The 19,033-nt window shown below is 39.0% G+C and overlaps 3 protein-coding genes and 1 pseudogene across 4 annotated transcripts; 2 read left to right on the top strand and 2 right to left on the bottom strand.

The window, feature by feature from the left end:
* Positions 1-1,654: 1,654 nt before the first annotated feature.
* On the bottom strand, positions 1,655-4,042 carry LOC105956214 (subtilisin-like protease). The gene has a single exon (XM_088818357.1). The coding sequence runs from the start codon at positions 3,998-4,000 to the stop codon at positions 1,763-1,765; it is 2,238 nt and encodes a 745-aa protein (XP_088674483.1). The 5' UTR covers positions 4,001-4,042; the 3' UTR covers positions 1,655-1,762.
* A 2,470-nt stretch (positions 4,043-6,512) lies between these two features.
* On the bottom strand, positions 6,513-8,967 carry LOC148772651 (subtilisin-like protease pseudogene; annotated as a pseudogene). The gene has a single exon (XR_016031303.1). The product of XR_016031303.1 is annotated as a subtilisin-like protease pseudogene (transcript).
* Positions 8,968-12,399: 3,432 nt separating this feature from the next.
* On the top strand, positions 12,400-14,734 carry LOC105956217 (subtilisin-like protease). Its single transcript, XM_012980060.2, has one exon. The coding sequence runs from the start codon at positions 12,421-12,423 to the stop codon at positions 14,656-14,658; it is 2,238 nt and encodes a 745-aa protein (XP_012835514.2). The 5' UTR covers positions 12,400-12,420; the 3' UTR covers positions 14,659-14,734.
* A 726-nt stretch (positions 14,735-15,460) lies between these two features.
* CCS (copper chaperone for SOD1) lies at positions 15,461-18,894 on the top strand. The gene is made up of 6 exons (XM_012980067.2): positions 15,461-15,818; positions 15,982-16,008; positions 17,282-17,354; positions 17,458-17,592; positions 17,704-17,921; positions 18,387-18,894. The coding sequence occupies exons 1-6, from the start codon at positions 15,531-15,533 to the stop codon at positions 18,648-18,650; spliced, it is 1,005 nt and encodes a 334-aa protein (XP_012835521.2). The 5' UTR covers positions 15,461-15,530; the 3' UTR covers positions 18,651-18,894.
* Positions 18,895-19,033: the final 139 nt, after the last annotated feature.

Consider the following 19,033-nt stretch of genomic DNA (forward strand, 5'->3'; position numbering starts at 1 on the left):
CTGAATTAGGAGCTGTTTCTTGAAATTGGTAATTACGTACAAGAAAATTGGAAATAAATCATTGGTCGATTATTCTTAAGTTTAATGTTTCAATAATCAATTGCTTTAATTCTAATTTATAATAAATTGTGCATTTAATTAGTTGAATGTGATGTTGAAGGTGTTGGCTCTTTGTCCTGCAACCAAGAATCTTTTAGCCGGGAAAATAATAACAAATTACGTATTCGGAATATTGGCCGATTCCGAACGGTGAGGATCAAATAATGTAGCACGAAGGAGTCATGTGCACATAGCTTAAACTACAGGGGGTCATGTGCACAAAGTTTAAAATACAAGGGTTAAAGTGATGTTCACCCCTAATAGTTTAACGATAAAATATGGAGCCACGTAGTAGATAAATGCAAAATATGACACTCATTGAATAAACTTTGAAAGAACACAAAATCAAACAATTGGATATAGATAGTACCATGTCGGAGTTCGATAGCAACTCAAAACCTTCATCGATTTTGATTAGTTTCCATATACAAATTTTTAAGGGTCAATGTGCAATAAAAATAACACTTGAAGAGGCAACGTGGAAAAGAAAAAAAAACACTCAGTTTCTGTGAATAGTTTATCGGAATTTTTCTATCGAGGCAATGTGAAACAAGAATAACATTTTAAAGGGGAACATTCACTTTTCTAAATTTGGAGGGGGTAAAGTCCGAAAAATAAAAACTTATAGGGTGGCAGTGCAATTTGCCCAATTTATTATTTCAAGAAACTGTTATAAGACTGCTTCGAGCAAGCCATACAATTTAATTAAGTCATTTCAGTGTCATAACTTGATCAGTTTGTTACTAGAATCCCAAATAAATCCATCAATTATTAATACTGGAATCAAAATCCCCAATTTCTGAGAGTCAATTAAACCTAATTTGTCAAAATCCCCAAATTAGATGCCCTAATTAACCCTATTATGTGTTTTGTACCCAATGACCAATGTAATCCAATTAAGTGTCAAATTATCTAATTAAACCTCAATTAACCATGATATCTAAATCAATTATGCAGTTAGAGGTCAATTTTGTATAAATCCCCAATCAGAATCAATTATTAATGCACTATTCATATCAATGTAGTCAAAATCGAGATCTAAATCGTAAAATCGTAGGAAATATTTTACACACGGAAAAGGGATAAGATCGCATTGAAATCGCAAGTGCCTCAAAATCGGGTGAAATCGCGTTCAAGATCGTTAGAAACGTGATTTTAGTGCGATTTTGACAAAATTTGGGCTGAAATTATGAATAACTAAAAAAATGTAGCCCGTTACCAAATAATCCAGAATTTAAAATCCTTGATCTTACGATTTTACAATCTGATTTTACGTTTCCAATTTTGACTACCCTTCTCCGATTCCACTTAAAATCCCGATTTCAACTACCTTGACCCACACTGCAGTCTGCACAAGGTACGATTATGAACACATATACTCAAAGCAATTTGAAAGTTAATTCATAATTAAAGAACAAGTTAATTAATACTAAACTAAAAAAAGTTAGTTAATACCAATTAATATATTATATATATAATTCAAGTTTTGTATGCAGATAAGATGATTAAACATATTACTTATAAAATGCAACCAATGAAATAACAAAAGTAGGCAAATTTTAATTTGGTGATTGTCATTATAAAAAAGACGCTCTCATAAGCAAATTGATGATGAAATACTATTTTGCAACACAAGATTCGAATTGTCTTCAATCTAGCGTACTCATCGGACGAGCTTGACCGAAATCGGACTTCTAACGGCGCGCTTGGCCGAACGCCAAACGATCGCTCCTTGCATGAAAGTTCCATTAGCTACAGAAGTGGAAGATTTCCTAAAGCGTATCGCATACGTCATCTTCTGGTTCACTTCGCCGAACGAAAGCGTACAAGGTTCGACACCTAAATCGACACCCTTAGCCCGAATAATTTCGACACTATAAGTCGAGTTCGCCTCCCCAACGTTTGTCACCGTCCTCGTGTACGTCTTCGTAGAAGCCCCGAGTTCAACAGAGAACGACGGGTAATTTAGTTGCGCTTCGGGTATGCTCGTTATATTCGAGCAAGAAACCGAGTGATGCACAACTGTCTCAATTTCGTCATCCGTGTATCCTAAACCGCACAAGTAAGGGATGTAATCTTCGGGTTTTAGGTCATAAACAAGCCCCGGATCATTAGCACTCGACGGGTTAACGTGCCCTGCTCCGAGGGCAAATATGTCGGCAGGGAAGTGTCTCTCGTCCTCGATGGGCCCACCCGCTGAGTCAAGCTGACTGGCGGTAGTCATAATAGCGGACTTTATTGCGGCAGGCGACCAATCAGGGTGAGCGCTTTTGAGCAGTGCTGCAACGCCACTAAGGTGCGGGCACGACATCGACGTGCCCGAAATCATGTTAAATGTCGCCGTTTCATTCGGGTAGTTGTCCACAGATTCCGGCCATGCCGCTAGTATGTTGACGCCGGGGCCGACGATATCGGGTTTTAGTATTCCGGGACTCGCCAAACTCGGCCCTCTCGACGAGAACGATGCCACCGTCAGAGCCGATGGAAATCCAATAACAGTGCCTCGAAACTTTATTGCTGCCCGAGGAGTTGATGTCGAACTTATATACGCTCTGATCTTCACTCCGGCATCGTAACTCACTTCGGTGGCCGGAAGTACGTGGGGATCGGCTATTGTTGTGTAGGCGTCTCGCTCTTTGTTCATCAGAATCATGGCGGCACCACCGGCATCTTTCACCGTTTGCCCCTTGTCGATTGGATCTGTCCAGCCTCCACTCTGGCAGAATACAATTTTCCCTTTTACGTCAATGTTGTCCAACGAGCCCGGCTCGCAAAGTCCGGTAGTTACATTACCACCGGCATCAATCAAAGGCATGTCTTTATATGGGAAATCGCTCGGCTGGAAAACGGACTCGCCGGTATATTCGTCCTTGTTTCCCAGTACTGCAGTAGCTACTATTCTTCTGTCGATAGTACTAGCCCCAACCGTAAGAATCCAGGGCGCCTCGTTTGACAACGAACCATCAAACGGCCCGGAATTCCCCGCCGAACAGCTGACAAAAATGCCCTTCTGAATAGCTGCGAATGCACCTATAGCGATAACGTCGTCGAAGAAATCGATCGAACCGCCACCTAGAGAGAGGGACATTACGTGGACCCCATCCTCAATCGCAGCGTCCATCGCCGCCAGTATGTCCGCCTCGTAACATCCCTCGTCGGAGCAGACTTTGTACATGGCGAGATGCGCACGTGGGGCCATGCCGACCGCCGTACCGTTGGCCATGCCGAAGACACTGCCGCCGGGAACGAAGTTCCCGGCGGCTGTGCTGGCGGTGTGTGTGCCGTGGCCGTAGTCATCGACCGGCGGACCCCACGTGTCGCTGGCGAAATTTCTTGCACCGATGAGCTTGTTGTTGCACCCGGCGCTGAACTCACACTGCCCTTTCCATTTCTTAGGCGGAGGCGGCATATCCCCGTCGTCGAAAGATAAATGGCCCGGAGAAATACCGGTGTCGATAAGTCCGATAATTACGCCTTCACCGTAGTTCGAGCTCTTCCATAACCCTAAATTCTGGTGCAGCCCCAAGAAACTAGGGCTATGAGTTGTGTGCAATGACAACTTTTTTTGCAGCCTTGCAGTAATGAATCCTTCCTTCTTCTCCATTTCTTTCACTTCTTCCGAAGTTAGCTTCGCCGCAAAACCGGTCGCCACGTGTCGAAAAGTGCGAACCAATCGAGTGCGCGGGCCCTCGTCCCCGGGCAAGAAAGAGATGTACCACCTCTCGAGCTCGTCGGAATCGGCCGAAACCCGGCCCCTCGGTAACTTTACATGGACAATGTATGTTTGTAAGGTACTCTTTGGTGGGGTTTCAATTGTAATATCTTTAGCTATGATTAATGGAGATGAAAATAACATGCAAATCATGACATGGAATATACCCATGATCAAGTTGGTTGCCATTTTGTTATGATTGAAAGATGTAGTTCATTATGTGATCATATGTGTATGTATATATAAGAGGGAGTGAAGGGTATTATTGACCTTTTTCACAATATTTATGCTAAGAATTATAGTTCGTTAGGCTGTTAAGGGGGTTTCTGGTAATTATGAATACTTAAGGGGTGTTTTGATGATTTGTCCTTAGTTAAGGTGTTTGTAATAATTTACTCAAAAGTAAACTACCAATGATCTTTACATCATTTTCTTAAATGTGTCGGACTGTGTATACCCGAAAAGTTAATTGTGATTCGGACCGAGTTTGAGCCCTTCTATTATGTCCGAAAAGTTTATTAGCCGAATATGAGTTTATAAATTATTATGACTCAATCCAAATTAATCCCGATCACATAAGTAATTTAAAAGTTAATTAAATTTATTTTTTTACATATTTATTAACATTTATTTTATACAACGAACACTAATTGAAAATTTGAACATAAACTCATCTATTGAACTGTTTTTCGAGCTCATACTAAAAGTAGAAATTCAAAAAGAAAAATTTAAATAACCAATATTTATGTTTTTTTTTTCTTTTATTTGAATCATCTCAAATACATTATTTCCCTTATTTGCAAATGATTAGAATTTCGTTAAATACTCATATTCATGTAGCCTTTTTTTCTTCTTAAAAACAACATAGTATTATGATACTATACAAATATTTGCACATGAACTATATTCATCACATTTAGAATATGTAAGTATGTAAGCTCGATTTAAACTCGAAATTCAAAATATAATATTTTAGCCAAGTTTCATTCTAACTACAATTATAAAATTCGATGGTACGTGAATTTGAGCTTTCAGTACTGAAATCTAATGGTATTTGAGTATGAGCATACTAGAACTCGACTCACATTACCCGTTGTAATAATTTACTTGTGAATTAAAAAGGACAAGAAACGTGCTTGAATGAATTGTGCATTAAAATGTTATATTTTATGGCAATTCAATCAGATGGGCATGTTTTATTATATCATGTGATTGATTTTGAGTTATGTGGTACCACAAATAGCAAAATTTAAAACACATTTGTAAAAAAAAAATTAAAAAAACAAGAAACGTGCTTGAATTAATTGTGCATTAAAAGAAATTTATATTTGAAGACAAGAAAACCTAACAAATAGTCAACCACTACTCAACCCCAAAATTTACATCAAGAATGTATATTCCCATGTCCTCGTTTTGGAAAACATCGTAACATATTAGGGATGGAAATCGGACGAAATTGATCAGAAATGGCTTTTACAAAGAAAAAAATCATTTTTTTCGGAAGTTAGAAATACATTCCAAAAAGCTTTGAAATCGGCGGAATTTTGAAAATTGCATTAATTAATAATTTCTTATTCCAAATTCAAATATAATGGGAATCTTTCAGAATTTTTTTCTAATTTTTTTGAATTTTTCCAACAAAATACGAGAAATCCAAAACAAAGTTCAACAAAATGCAATGTAAACATATGTAAGAACAACAGAAGCAGTCCAATATAGTTCTTGCAAATTCTCAAACAAAAAATATAAATATATATATATATATATATATATATATATATATATATATATATATATATATATATATATATATATATATATATATTTCTTGCGAACCATGAATAAAAAACGGTTCAAAAAAGATAACATAACAAATTAAAAAAAGAATGTGAAGAGAAAGATTATAGGAAATTGAGATGTTAAGGTCTTAGTTTACTCGGGCCTAATTAGATATTTATAATTTTCATATAATATATATCATAAATTATATTATAGAAATACAAAATATATCATTAAATTATTATATATAATATATTTCGGAACTAAAATCGGATCGAAAATTGGAATTTCCAATAATTTTATATACAATTCCGATTACTTTCCAAAAATAATTGAAAAACCGAATTTCAGAATTTTGGAAATCAGAAGAAAAAGAAAAAAGCGATTCCAAAATCAGATATTTTCGGATCGGAATCGGCGGAATTCGGAGATTCAGTTCGGATTTCCACCCCTATAAGACATCCATGTCAATGTGTGCAAGAAAACCGGTACCAAACTTCTTTCTGATTGTTTTAGGTTAAAATACACTTTGACCCCTTATAGTATACTATATATAACACTTACCTCCTCGCTTTTGAAAGTTACACTTACCCTACTCAATTTAACATTACCTATATGATAAAATTATTTACATTTTTTTAGGTACCCTTATAAGTACAATCCCTTATTTTTGTATTGATTTTTTTTTTTTTTTGAATAAACATTAAATTGAACAAATATTTAAGATATTATATATATATTTATTTATTTTTTGAAATATTGGATGAAATAATTTACTTCATTAATTTTATATTTAAAAATTAAATTTCTTTGAAGAAAATTTGCACCAAAATTCTCATTTACAAACACTGAAAAATATATTATGAGCCAATAAAAGCTCATAATTTGTTCAAAGAGATCTTATCTTACCACAAACACCACCTAAGCCAAGTTGAAGTGTATTTTCTTGATTAACAATCATGATTGAAGATTTCCTTACGAGTACATATTACATTATGGAATTCTATTTTGCAACATATAAGATTCGAATCGTCTTCCGTCATCTACTCGTCAGACGAGCTTGACCGAAATCGGACTTCTAACCGCGCGTTTCGCCGAACGCCAAACGATTGCACCTTGCACGAAAGTGGCATTGACACGGGTTGAAGATTTGCTAAACTTTATCTCATACGTCATCTTTTGGTTCACTTTGGTGAAAGACAGAGTACCAGGTGTCACTCCTACATCAACACCTTTAACCCGATTAACTTCGACGCTATAAGTTGAATTTGCCTCCCCAACATTTGTCACCGTCCTCGTGTACGTTTTCGTTGCGGGCCCAAGTTCGACGGAGAACGACGGGTAATTCAGTTGCGCTTCGGGTACGCTCGTTATATTCGAGCAAGAAACCGACTGCTGCACAATTGTCCGGATTTCATCATCCGTGTAGCCTAAGCCACACAAGTAAGGGATGTAATCTTCGGGTTGTAGGTCATAAACAAGCCCCGGATCATTAGCACTCGACGGGTTAACGTGTCCTGCTCCAAGGGCAAATACGTCTGCGGGCAAGTGTCTCTCGTCCTCAATGGGCCCACCCTCTAAGTCAAGCTGACCGGCGGTGGTCATAATGGCGGACTTTATTGCGGCAGGCGACCAATCAGGGTGCGTGCTTTTGAGCAATGCTGCAATGCCACTGAGGTGTGGGCACGACATCGACGTGCCCGAAATCATGTTAAATGTCGCATTTTCGTTCGTGTTGTTGTCGACCGACACCGGCCATGCGGCTAGTATGCTAATGCCGGGTCCGATGATGTCGGGTTTAAGTATTCCTGGACTCGCCAAACTCGGCCCTCTCGACGAGAACGACGCGACGGTTGGAGCGGACGGGTTCGCTATAACCGTGCCTTGAAACGTGATGGCTGCCCAAGGTGTTGAACTTGAATTTATATATGCTCTGATCTTTTCTCCTGCATCGTAACTCACATGCGTGGCCGGAAGTACGTGAGGATCGGCTACAGTGTCGTAGGCGTCGAGCTCGTCATTCATCAGAATCATGGCGGCACCACCAGCATCTTTCACCGTTTGCCCCTTCTCTATTCGTGCTACCCCGCCTCCTCTCGGGCATAATACAATTTTCCCTTTGACATTGGTGTCGTCCAACGAGCCGGGTCCGCAAAGTCCGGCGGTTTCATTACCGCCGGCACCGGCATCGATCAACGGCATGGATTCATACGGGAAGTTACTTGGCTGGAAAAGTGACTCGCCCGTATACACATCCTTGTTTCCTAACACCGTCGTAGCTAATATCCTTCTGTCGGTAGTGCTAGCACCAACGGTGAGAATCCAGGGCGCTTCGTTGGATAACGAAGCATTAAACGGCCCGGAATTCCCCGCCGAACAGCTGACGAAAATGCCCTTCTGAATAGCTGCGAATGCACCTACAGCAATAACGTCGTCGAAGAAATCGAACGAACCGCCGCCTAGAGAGAGGGAAAGCACGTCGACCCCATCGTCAACGGCGGCATCCATCGCCGCCAGTATGTCGGCATCGCCACACCCGTCCTCTGAGCAAACTTTATACACGGCGAGATGCGCGCGCGGCGCCATCCCGGCGGCCGTACCGTTGGCCATGCCATACACGTTGGCGCCAGGAACAAAGTTCCCGGCGGCCGTGCCGGCGGTGTGAGTGCCGTGGCCTTCTTCGTCGGCCGGCGACCCAGTCGGGCCGTCGTTAACGTCGCTGATGAAACTTCTTGCACCGATGAGCTTATTGTTGCACGCCGTTCCGGTGAACTCGCATTTCCCTTTCCATTTCTTGGGCGGAGGCGGCATATCTTTGTCGTCGAAAGAAGGATGGCCCGGAGCAATACCGGTGTCGAGAAGTCCGATAATTACGCCTTCCCCATAGTTCGAGCTCTTCCATAGCCCTAAATTCTGGTGTAGCCCCAAGAAACTAGGGCTATGAGTTGTGTGCAATGACAACTTTTTCTGTGGCCTTGCACTAATGAATCCCTCCATTCTCTCCATTTCTTTCACTTCTTCCGAAGTTAGCTTCGCAGCAAAACCGGTCGCCACGTTGCGATAAGAGTGAACCAATCGAGTCGAATCTTCTTCGCCAGCTGGCAAGAAGGAGGTGTACCAGCTCTTTAGCTCGTATGAATCGGCCAAAACCCGGCCCTTCGGCAAATTTACACGGACGACGTAAGTTTGTAAGTTACTCTTCGGTGCGATTTCGATTGTTATATCTTCGGTTATGCCTATGACTAATGGAGATGAAAACAACATGCAAATGACATAGATTATAAACTTGATTAGGGCCATGTTTGATGATTGTGGTCTCAACTTTTTGCTTGCCATTTTTTATGATTGAGTGTTCATTGCAATTTGCATGGCCATATGTGTATGCATATATATATATATATATATATATATATATATATATATATATATATATATATATATATATATATATATATATATGTGAGGAATAAGTTTTTGGCCGGCATTTAATCAGCAGATTTTAATGAAGTTGGGTTATCCGCTGAGATGATCCTTACAAGAAAAGAAACAAAAAACAATAAATATTATCACAAGTGATGTTTTCATTATTTCTCTTAAATGTTATATATTTTCTTGGTAATAAATCAGATGGGCATGTTTTCAATTGTATAATGTGATGAATTTTGAATTTAGCATTGAATGCGAACCAACAGAGATTATTGTTTTAGAAGAAGGCTCTCATTGTAATAATAATAACTTTGTTTAAATAATGGTTTTTTTCGGTCTCGACTCGATGAAAATGTATTAAATTATTAGATTGATAATTTAATATTTTGTTACACTAATAGAATTTTACTCATCAGATTGTATTAATTTATAGGTATTTAACTATAACACAAATGAAAATTTCTTGCTTATTTTAATGAAATATAATAAATGTCAGTGCAAAGACCACCTAACAGGCTAACACTCGTCAAAATTTTCTAATATTTTAAATAAAATTGATTTTTAAAATATTAATAATTACTTGGAATAAAAAGAAGACAATAAACGTGCTTGAATTAATTGTGCATTAAAAGAAATTTGTATTGGGGGACAAAAAAACCTAAACAAATAGCTATCCTACTTTTTCTCCACTACTACTCCAAAATGTATATCAATAATATGAGCTAATTGCATAGAGCCCCTTGAAATCTGGAATGGCTAAAAACCCCCTCTCATGTTAAAAATATTAGCATAGAGCCCCCTATATTATTTTTGACCAAGCACACTACCCCTTATTTCGAAATTAGCAGTTGACTTATATGAAATAACTAAATTAACCCTCATATTTTTTAATAATTTATGTTTCAATTAAATAAATAAAATCCAAAAAGAAAAAAAAAATTAACACCCACGACCATCATCTTCCTCCCCCAACCTAATTCTTCCATCGAGCCCTCCGCCGCCGCATCATCGCCACCACGGCCGCACCACCGCCGCATCCCCACCTGCCTTCCCACACCAAAAAAATATTATGCTTTAAGTTTGATGAGTTCTTTCATATATCTTGTAAATCAAGATTGTGGATCGAGTTACATTTTGTGCGTGTGTGTGTGTTGTGCTGGGGCCTGTGTTTTTTGTGCGTGAAGTGCATTTGCCTTCCGGCGGGTTTAGATGGAGAAAGCAACTTTTGTTGTTTTTTCTTCTTTTGCAAATGGGTTGGTTATGAAGATGAATAGCAAGATATTGTTTTTTTTTCTTTTTTTTTCGGCAAGGAGCAGATCTGAAGAAGGAGGAGACAGGGAAGAAGATGATGAAGTTTTGAGAAATTATATGAAATTGCAATTTGGTTATATGCAATTTGGTTATATGCAATTTGGAGAGTAGGCTTTTCAGAAATTATTAGGGATTGAATTGAAAATTTTGAAAATTTCATTTTGAACTTATGAAAAATATTGGATAAATTTATACATTTTAAAAAATTGATTTAAAGGGTATTTAGGTCTTTCTGGTTCCAAAATAAGAGGCCCAGTCGCACAAAGCGCGAGTGTATAACACATCGAGCTCGTAGAGTCCTTTTTGGCTTCGAATATTTTTCACAGGGGGTTTTGTGCTAATATTTTTAACACGAGGGATTTTTCAGCTATTAGAGATTACACAGTGATGATTTTTGCAAAAAACCCTCAAGAATATACATTAGTTTAGGGCAAAATTCATTTTGCACCATTGTACTATGCGAAATGCATTATTTACCCCTGATGTATAGAAACATCAAATGCCCCCCTATTTTTTACGGTAAATGGCCAAGCTTTTAACGGTGTTAGCTTTAATTGTGGAATGACTCTTTTACCCCTACTTTATATTTCATGGAATCTCTATTTTATTTCTAGGTTGTTTCACTCTCTAAATAATCCTCTCTATCACTCTCGGTCCTCGGATTTCTCTTCGATTTTTAAAAGAAACAAAATTTATGAAATTTTTATCATTCTCATGATGTTTTCGTGAAATTCGTTGAAAACCTCATGTATGAGCACATTATTTCAATTTTAGGGGTTTTTAGGGTTTTTTTAATTTTTTTTTAGGTTTTGCATTCATGGTTTACAAACCATCATTTTTATTGATTTGATTTTTCAGTTTTTTTATGCAAATACAAAAGAAAAAAGGGTTGAAAAGAGTGTAACATGATTGAATAAAGTGGAAAAAAAAACTAAAAAAATTGAAAATTTTGATGAAAAATAGCCAAAGCTAAGCAATCTATATATAGAGATATATTTTTGGAATTTTCGTCAAACAAAAAAAAAAAAGCCAGCAGCCCTTTGCAACAGTAGGTCAAAGGATTTGACTAACGTAATTAGAAAAAAAGCCTAACAGTAACGGGTGTTTGATGTTTTCTATACACTAGAGGATTAAATGATACCCTTCACATAGTAAAATGGTGCAAAATGAATTTTACATTTCATTTTAAGGCCTTCTCGGAGATGGCTCTTCACTAACTTATACAATGGGAGATTAGTCCAATCCTTTTTGTCATTTTTTTTTTGTTATATCCATCACTACACCAAAAATGTAATTTTCTAACAACGAACGATAACCGCAAGAAATAGTGCGTGTAGGCTCTGATTTTCTAACGGGTATGACCGTTAGAATAAATACAGGGGTTAATATATTACAGGCCCCTAGGTGGAAACATGATAGATATTTAATATAAGTCTAATATTTTCTACTGAACTAAATATTTTTTTAAAAAAAAAAAAAATATGACTTACATTCTTAACTTTTTCTTAATCCCTAATTTGCCTTTAACCTAAATTTGTAAACTGTAGAATCACGTCTCTCTCTCTCCATTGTTGAGGGGGCAGTGGCTATGGCGCAAATATAGCGGTGAATGGTTATTGAGGCAAGGAGGCGGCGACTATAGTAATATGAAGTGAGATCTAAGGTGTAGCATCTAACTCCCGATTTACATGTTTGTATCAATCGGTCCACAAAACTTTGTCCTCTTCATTTGGAGCCCTTGTTTGTATTTCTCTTCCCGGCTAAAAGTTCTTTTCTTGTGGGAGACTTCAACATTACATAAACAACAACATAAGTATATAAATTAAACAGGGCCACTATTTTAAACTACAAAATAATGAAAACATATTAGAAAGTGTATAAATTAATTAAACATAAGAATAATCGACTTTATATATATGATTATTTTTGCATGTAAGGACCCTTCAGCGGACTTACCAAGTTCATAAAATGCCGGCCACAAACTCTTATATATATATATATATATATATATATATATATATATATATATATATATATATATATATATATATATATATATGACCATGCAACAAACTAATTCATCAATCATAAAAATGGCAAGCAAAATGTTCAAACCATTCTCAAGCATCATGTGTATATTCTATATTGTCATTTACATGTTGTTTTCCTCTGCATTAGTCAGAGCTGATAACTTAGAAACTTTCATTGTCCACTTGAGTTTGCCGGAGGGCCGGGTTTTCGTCGATCCCGATGAACAAAAGAGCTGGTACGGCTCTTTCTTGCCGACAACTGCGACGGCCGCCGGAGATGTCTCGAGTCGATTGGTTCATTCTTACCGCAATGTGGCCACCGGTTTTGCGGCTAAGCTTTCGCCAGAAGAAGTGAAGGAAATGGAGAAGAAGGACGGATTCATCTTCGCAAGGCCGCAGAAGAAGTTGGCTTTGCACACAACTCACACTCCTAATTTCTTGGGGCTCCACCAGAATTTAGGAGTGTGGCGGGGGTCGCACTACGGCGAAGGCGTCATCGTCGGACTTCTCGACACCGGTATTGCCCCGGGACATCCTTCGTTCGACGACGAAGGTATGCCGCCTCCGCCCGCCAAGTGGAAGGGGAAGTGCGAGTTCAACGGCACGTCGTGCAACAATAAGCTCATCGGTGCGAGAAACTTCGTCGGCGGGTCGACTGGGCCGCCGGTCGACGATGAAGGTCACGGCACTCACACTGCCAGCACGGCCGCCGGGAACTTCGTCCCGGGCGCCAATGTGTTTGGCATGGCTAACGGTACGGCAGTCGGCATGGCGCCACGTGCCCATATCGCAATGTACAAAGTTTGCTCCGAGGATGGTTGTTCCGATGCCGACATATTGGCGGCGATGGATGCCGCCGTTGAGGATGGGGTGGACGTGCTTTCCCTCTCTCTAGGCGGCGGCTCGGTCGATTTTTTCAACGATGGTATTGCTATAGGTGCATTCGCAGCTATTCAGAAGGGCATTTTCGTCAGCTGCTCGGCCGGCAATTCCGGGCCGTTCAATGCGTCGTTGTCCAACGAGGCGCCCTGGATCCTTACGGTTGGTGCTAGCACTATCGATAGAAAGATAGTAGCTACTGCAGTACTAGGAAACAAGGATTTTTATACCGGCGAGTCCCTTTTCCAGCCGAGTGACTTCCCATATGAATACATGCCGTTGATCGATGCCGGTGCCGGTGGTAATGTAACCGCTGGACTTTGCGGGCCCGGCTCGTTGGACAACGTTGACGTCAAAGGGAAAATAGTACTCTGCCAAAGAGGAGGCGGGATAGCACGAATCGCAAAGGGGCAAACGGTGAAAGATGCCGGTGGTGCCGCCATGATTCTGACAAACGACGAGCAGAACGCCTACGACACAATAGCCGATACTCACGTACTCCCGGCCACACATGTGAGTTACGATGCCGGAGTAAAGATCAGAGCATATATCAATTCCACATCAACTCCTTGGGCAACCATTTATTTTGAAGGCACGGTTATTGGATCCCCATCGGCTCCAACGGTGGCATCGTTCTCGTCGAGGGGGCCGAGTTTGGCGAGTCCAGGAATACTGAAACCCGACATCATCGGCCCTGGTGTCAGCATTTTAGCTGCATGGCCGGTGTCGGTCGAAAACAAGACGAACGAAAAGGCGACATTTAACATGATTTCGGGCACATCAATGTCGTGCCCGCACCTCAGTGGCATTGCAGCACTGCTCAAAAGCGCGCACCCTGATTGGTCGCCTGCCACCATCAAGTCCGCCATTATGACCACCGCCGGTCAGCTTGACTTAGAGGGTGGGCCCATTGAGGACGAGAGACACTTGTCTGCCGACATATTTGCCCTCGGAGCAGGGCACGTTAATCCGTCGAGTGCTAATGATCCGGGGCTCGTTTACGACCTACGACCCGAAGACTACATCCCTTACTTGTGCGGCTTAGGCTACACGGACCAGGAAATCCAGGTCATCGTGCGGCAACACGTTTCCTGCTCGAATACAACGAGCATACCCGAAGCGCAACTGAATTACCCTTCGTTCTCCGTCGAACTCGGGCCCGCAGCGAAGACGTACACGAGGACGGTGACGAACGTCGGCGAGGCAAACTCGACTTACGCGGTCGAGATCAAGACTCAGGGCGTACACGTAGAAGTGACACCTGCTACTCTTTCGTTCACCGAAGTGAACCAAAAGATGACATATCAGATAAGCTTTAGCAAATCTGCCACCCATGTCAACGACACTTACGCGCAAGGAGCTATCGTGTGGCGTTCGGCAAAACACGCCGTTCGAAGTCCCATTTCCGCCAAGCTGGTTTAAATTTAGTGACTGCATTAAAAAAACACCATGTGTGTGTGTGTTTGTGTGTGTTCTTTCTTCTTTTTTTTCCATTACATTGTGCCTGTGTTATGATTTAAGTATTTCATTAGTCTTATTCCCATTCTTGTTAACTGTTATGTTATTGAATGACAATGATTATTTTTCTGGATAATTACAGTTTTGGTCACTATATTATACACTATTTTCGATTTTGGTCCTTCAACTTTTTTTGGCACGAAATTGGTTTTCATATAATGATATAACTATTTTTTTACAATTTGCGTCCACCGTTTGAAATTTTTGTTAGTTTGGACGGAAAATTCACGTGCGAGGCATGTGACAATGCACATTAGCCCCTTATTTTTACCTATATTGTTAATTTAACCCCAATATCACTTTATTCTTATAATTTCGTCCAAATAAAATTAAATTCGAGAAATGTACTAAAAATGTGAAATTACAAAAATGCCATAGGATGGTTTCTAGGAATTGGTGCATGATCACATACCTCGCACGTGACTTTTTCGTCCAAACTAACAACAATTTTAAACGGTGGACGGAAATTGTAAGAAAAAACTGGTTATTTGAGGATCAATTCCGTGCAAGAAAAAGTGTAGGGGCCAAAATCGAAAAAGGTGTATAATCTAGTGGCCAAAACTGTAATCATCCCATTATTTTTCAGCTAACGTGCCACGTCATTCTCTAGTAACAAAACTACAAACAGGAGGGACCATTTTGTAGTTGTTTAGAAAGTATAGGGTGTAAATGAGATAATAATTACAGTATAGGGGTCCAGAGTATATTTAACCCTAAATAATAGTAGTCCTCATAGTCCATATTCTAGAACGCACGAGAAATAAAAGGAAGAAAAAATGGCGTTTTTAAGGTCAGTGGTCACCACAAAAACAACAGCCATCGCCGCAGCCACTGTTTCAATTCCGGCCGCCTTCGCTCTCTCTCACCTCTCCTCATCGCCGCCGTCTTCACACTCGCCGGATTATTTCAAACCGCTATCCAATAACGTTTCTTTTGGGTCTCTCCGTTATACTTCCGTCTCCATTCGTAGACCGGCAAATTCGGGTTCTAAACCGGGTTCTGTAAAGGGTTTTGGGAACCAAACTTCATCTGTTGTTGAAATGGATCAGAAACCAGCTATCCAGGTAGTAATTTTATTCGGGCATGATGAAATTGTTTAGTTCGATTCGATCGTTTCTAATTTCTGGGTATGGGGATTTTTTTTTATGTTTAATTAATTTGAGAATCAAATTTGATTGATTTTGGGTTTTTTTTTTTTTTTTTTTTTTTTTTTTTTTTTTTTTGCAGAACGGTGCGGTATTGCCTGAGCTGCTGGTGAGTTCTTACTTTTTGTTTTAGAAATTATAATTTTTTTTTTCTGCCAGCTTTGGGGGTTGATTAAATTATGTAGTGTTTGTTTCTGTGAAGAAATTTTCGGAGAAAAATATTCTCCGTCTGGTTTGGATAATTTCGATAGTGATGAATTTAGATTTGACAGTTTAGCTTCCAAATTTCGGATTTGTTTCGTTTGGTTGGAGAGATTGGTCATGATTAACTAAATAATTGGACTTTATTTGATGTTTGGTATCCCAAATAACTGGTTGGGTCGACCCGCAAATATTATATTATCATGGCTTATCTTGCCTTCTAGGCATGTTTTTTACTGGATCGTCGAAGGTCCCGTAATATAATTGGGTTTCGTTAGATTACAGTTTAGCTTCCAAATTTAAGGCCTCGTTTGGTTGGAGAGATTAGTCATAATTAACTAAACTTCGTTTGATGTTAGGTATCCCCAATAACTTGCTGTGTCGACCCGCAAATATTATATAATCATGGTTTATCTTGCCTTCTAGGCATGTTTTTTTATTGCATCATCGAAGGTCCTGTAATATAATTGGGTTTCGTTAGATTATTTAATTTTATCTTGAGTAATCTTATCTTGGCAACCAAACGAGGCCTTAAAAGATAAAAAGAAGAGCAAATGTGTAGTTTCTCTGATGAAGTGCTGTAGATTGATGTTGTATGAAAACGAAGCAAAATGAAACTTGAAAGAAGCATGATTTTGAGGAAATCGAGGCATACATAGCATACAATTAAAATGAAGATTCACGCTGTCATTAAAAGGAAATTTGAATTAATTAATAAGGGGGTGCCTCTCCCATTGTTATCAGTCGATAATTGAAAATAGAGAGTGTTGCGAATGAGGTCGTCGTGGGAGTTAGAGAATTGTTATTGTCTTTGGTGTACACGGGCTTCGGCTTTTAGAATTTGAGTGCTCGTAAATTAGAACATCCCTTGTTATTTTTCTCTAATTATGGATATCTTTAGCAGCTCAATCGACGTAGATTATTTAGTTCTGCCGTTTTAATTTTGTCGATTCCACCACGAAATGAGTTTATTTCACGAATACTTTGCCTACGGTGAAGGAATGAACATTATCAATTTTGCATTTAGGTGGTCGATGGTTTATTTTCGTCTTCTTTGTTTCGTCGTTTCCTTTTTCATTTTCTTTTTCTTCAGATTTTTTTGGGTTTTCGTTTCGGATGAGTGGTAACTTAAAATTTAGATAATATGATTGTTACGACCGATTATATTTGTGTCTGTACAGACTGAATTTATGGTGGATATGTCATGCGAGGGCTGCGTTAAATCAGTCAAGAACAAATTGCAGACTCTCGAAGGTTAGTTCTTTAATAAAAAGAAATACTACTTTCATCATCAGTGAATCGCTTCCGTATTTTCGTTCGACATCATAACAAAGACTAATAATACTTCAATACTCAGGAGTTAAAAATGTCGACGTGGACTTGACCAATCAAGTTGTAAGAATTCTCGGGACTTCGCCCGTGAAGACATTAACCGAAGCCTTGGAGCAAACCGGTCGAAAAGCCAGATTAATCGGACAAGGGGTACCCGAAGGTAAATTAAATAAAATTTTGTTGTAAGTAGATGATACTGTCTATTCTTTTTTATGAAAAAAGGTTTTTATGTAGTAATTAATTTAGTTGTCGTGCTCGATTTATGGTGCAGATTTTCTGGTTTCGGCTGCAGTCGCCGAATTCAAAGGTCCGGGTATATTTGGTGTTGTCCGATTAGCTCAAGTGAGTATGGAACTCGCTAGGGTAGAAGCTAACTTCAGTGGTTTGCCACCTGGCAACCATGGTTGGTCCATCAATGAATTCGGTGATTTGACCGAGGGTGCTGCAACCACCGGTAAAATATTCAATCCCACCAAAAACGGAGAAGAGGTTGGTGTTCACTTTTCCTAGTTTGATTTATTTGTAGGTATTATAATTGTTAAATGACCACTTCATCTAAAAGCTGATGTGAATCATTTTATATTTTAGTTAGAGGGTGTTTGGCTAAGCTTATAAGCTGTTTTTAACAGCTTATAAGATGTTTAAGAGTTTATAAGCTCCTCATAAATGTTTGGTATTTCTTTTGAAAAAGATTTTAAAAATTCAAAAAGTTAATTTGATGAGGAGCTACTAAGATCGTTTTTTAAAAACTACCTCTACCTCACCTTTTTATTTAAGATCTTATAACGAATAGAAATAGCTTATAAGCTCATTTTAAAAATAAGACGTAACAGCTTATCAGCTCTTAAAACAAACAATTTGTCAGATGTTCGAAATAAGCTTAGCCAAACACCCTCTAACTCTTTGATAACATTCTGAGGTTTCCGAATCGAAGAGTTTTGTGTGATGTTTCAGCCTCTTGGTGACCTGGGAACATTATACGTCGATGAAAAAGGCGAATCGTTTTTTTCTGGGGTGAAAGAAAATTTAAGAATCAATGATCTGATTGGACGATCGGTAGTTGTGTACGGAACAGAAGATAAATCGGACAAAGGTATAGCAGCTGCAGTGGTAGCAAGAAGTGCAGGAGTTGGTGAGAATTACAAAAAGCTTTGCACTTGCGACGGTACGACTATCTGGGAAGCAACCAATTCCGATTTTGTCCCCAGCAAAGTTTAAGCAAATATCGCCCAAGAGTTAGATTTATGCGTGATTTTCCGGACTAGGTTTGTACTGTACACTTTCGACAATTTGTGTCTCTATGTACAATTAATCGTTATGAAAAGAAATAATAGAAGGGGTGTATGTCATTTTAGTAAGCGATCGAACGAAATCTGTATTGTCATCCCTCTCCAAGTTAGTCACTCGGGATTAAGGGTCTAAATTGGAATAAAATTTTCAAATGTCATCGATTTTTGAACAATATTTTTCATTCCGATTCGGGAAACTACAATTTCCCATTTTTCAGATTTTTTTTGGAAACAGCATTGGAATACATATTAGATTCCAAATTAATTTTCGAAACTATTTTCTAATTGGAATTACACTAATTTCGATCCAAA

The sequence above is a fragment of the Erythranthe guttata genome, chromosome 1, assembly GCF_056151865.1.
Source record: "Erythranthe guttata isolate IM_541 chromosome 1, IM_541, whole genome shotgun sequence".
NCBI classification, from domain to species: domain Eukaryota; kingdom Viridiplantae; phylum Streptophyta; class Magnoliopsida; order Lamiales; family Phrymaceae; genus Erythranthe; species Erythranthe guttata.

Bases quoted from the DNA above. Each gene is read 5' to 3' on its own strand.
- CCS (XM_012980067.2), top strand. From the start codon at position 15,531: ATGGCGTTTTTAAGGTCAGTGGTCACCACAAAAACAACAGCCATCGCC. The intron at 17,355-17,457 runs GTTAGTTCTTTA...TTCAATACTCAG, and splicing joins CAAATTGCAGACTCTCGAAG to GAGTTAAAAATGTCGACGTG. The intron at 17,593-17,703 runs GTAAATTAAATA...TTTATGGTGCAG, and splicing joins CGGACAAGGGGTACCCGAAG to ATTTTCTGGTTTCGGCTGCA.
- LOC105956214 (XM_088818357.1), bottom strand. From the start codon at position 4,000: ATGGCAACCAACTTGATCATGGGTATATTCCATGTCATGATTTGCATG.
- LOC105956217 (XM_012980060.2), top strand. From the start codon at position 12,421: ATGGCAAGCAAAATGTTCAAACCATTCTCAAGCATCATGTGTATATTC.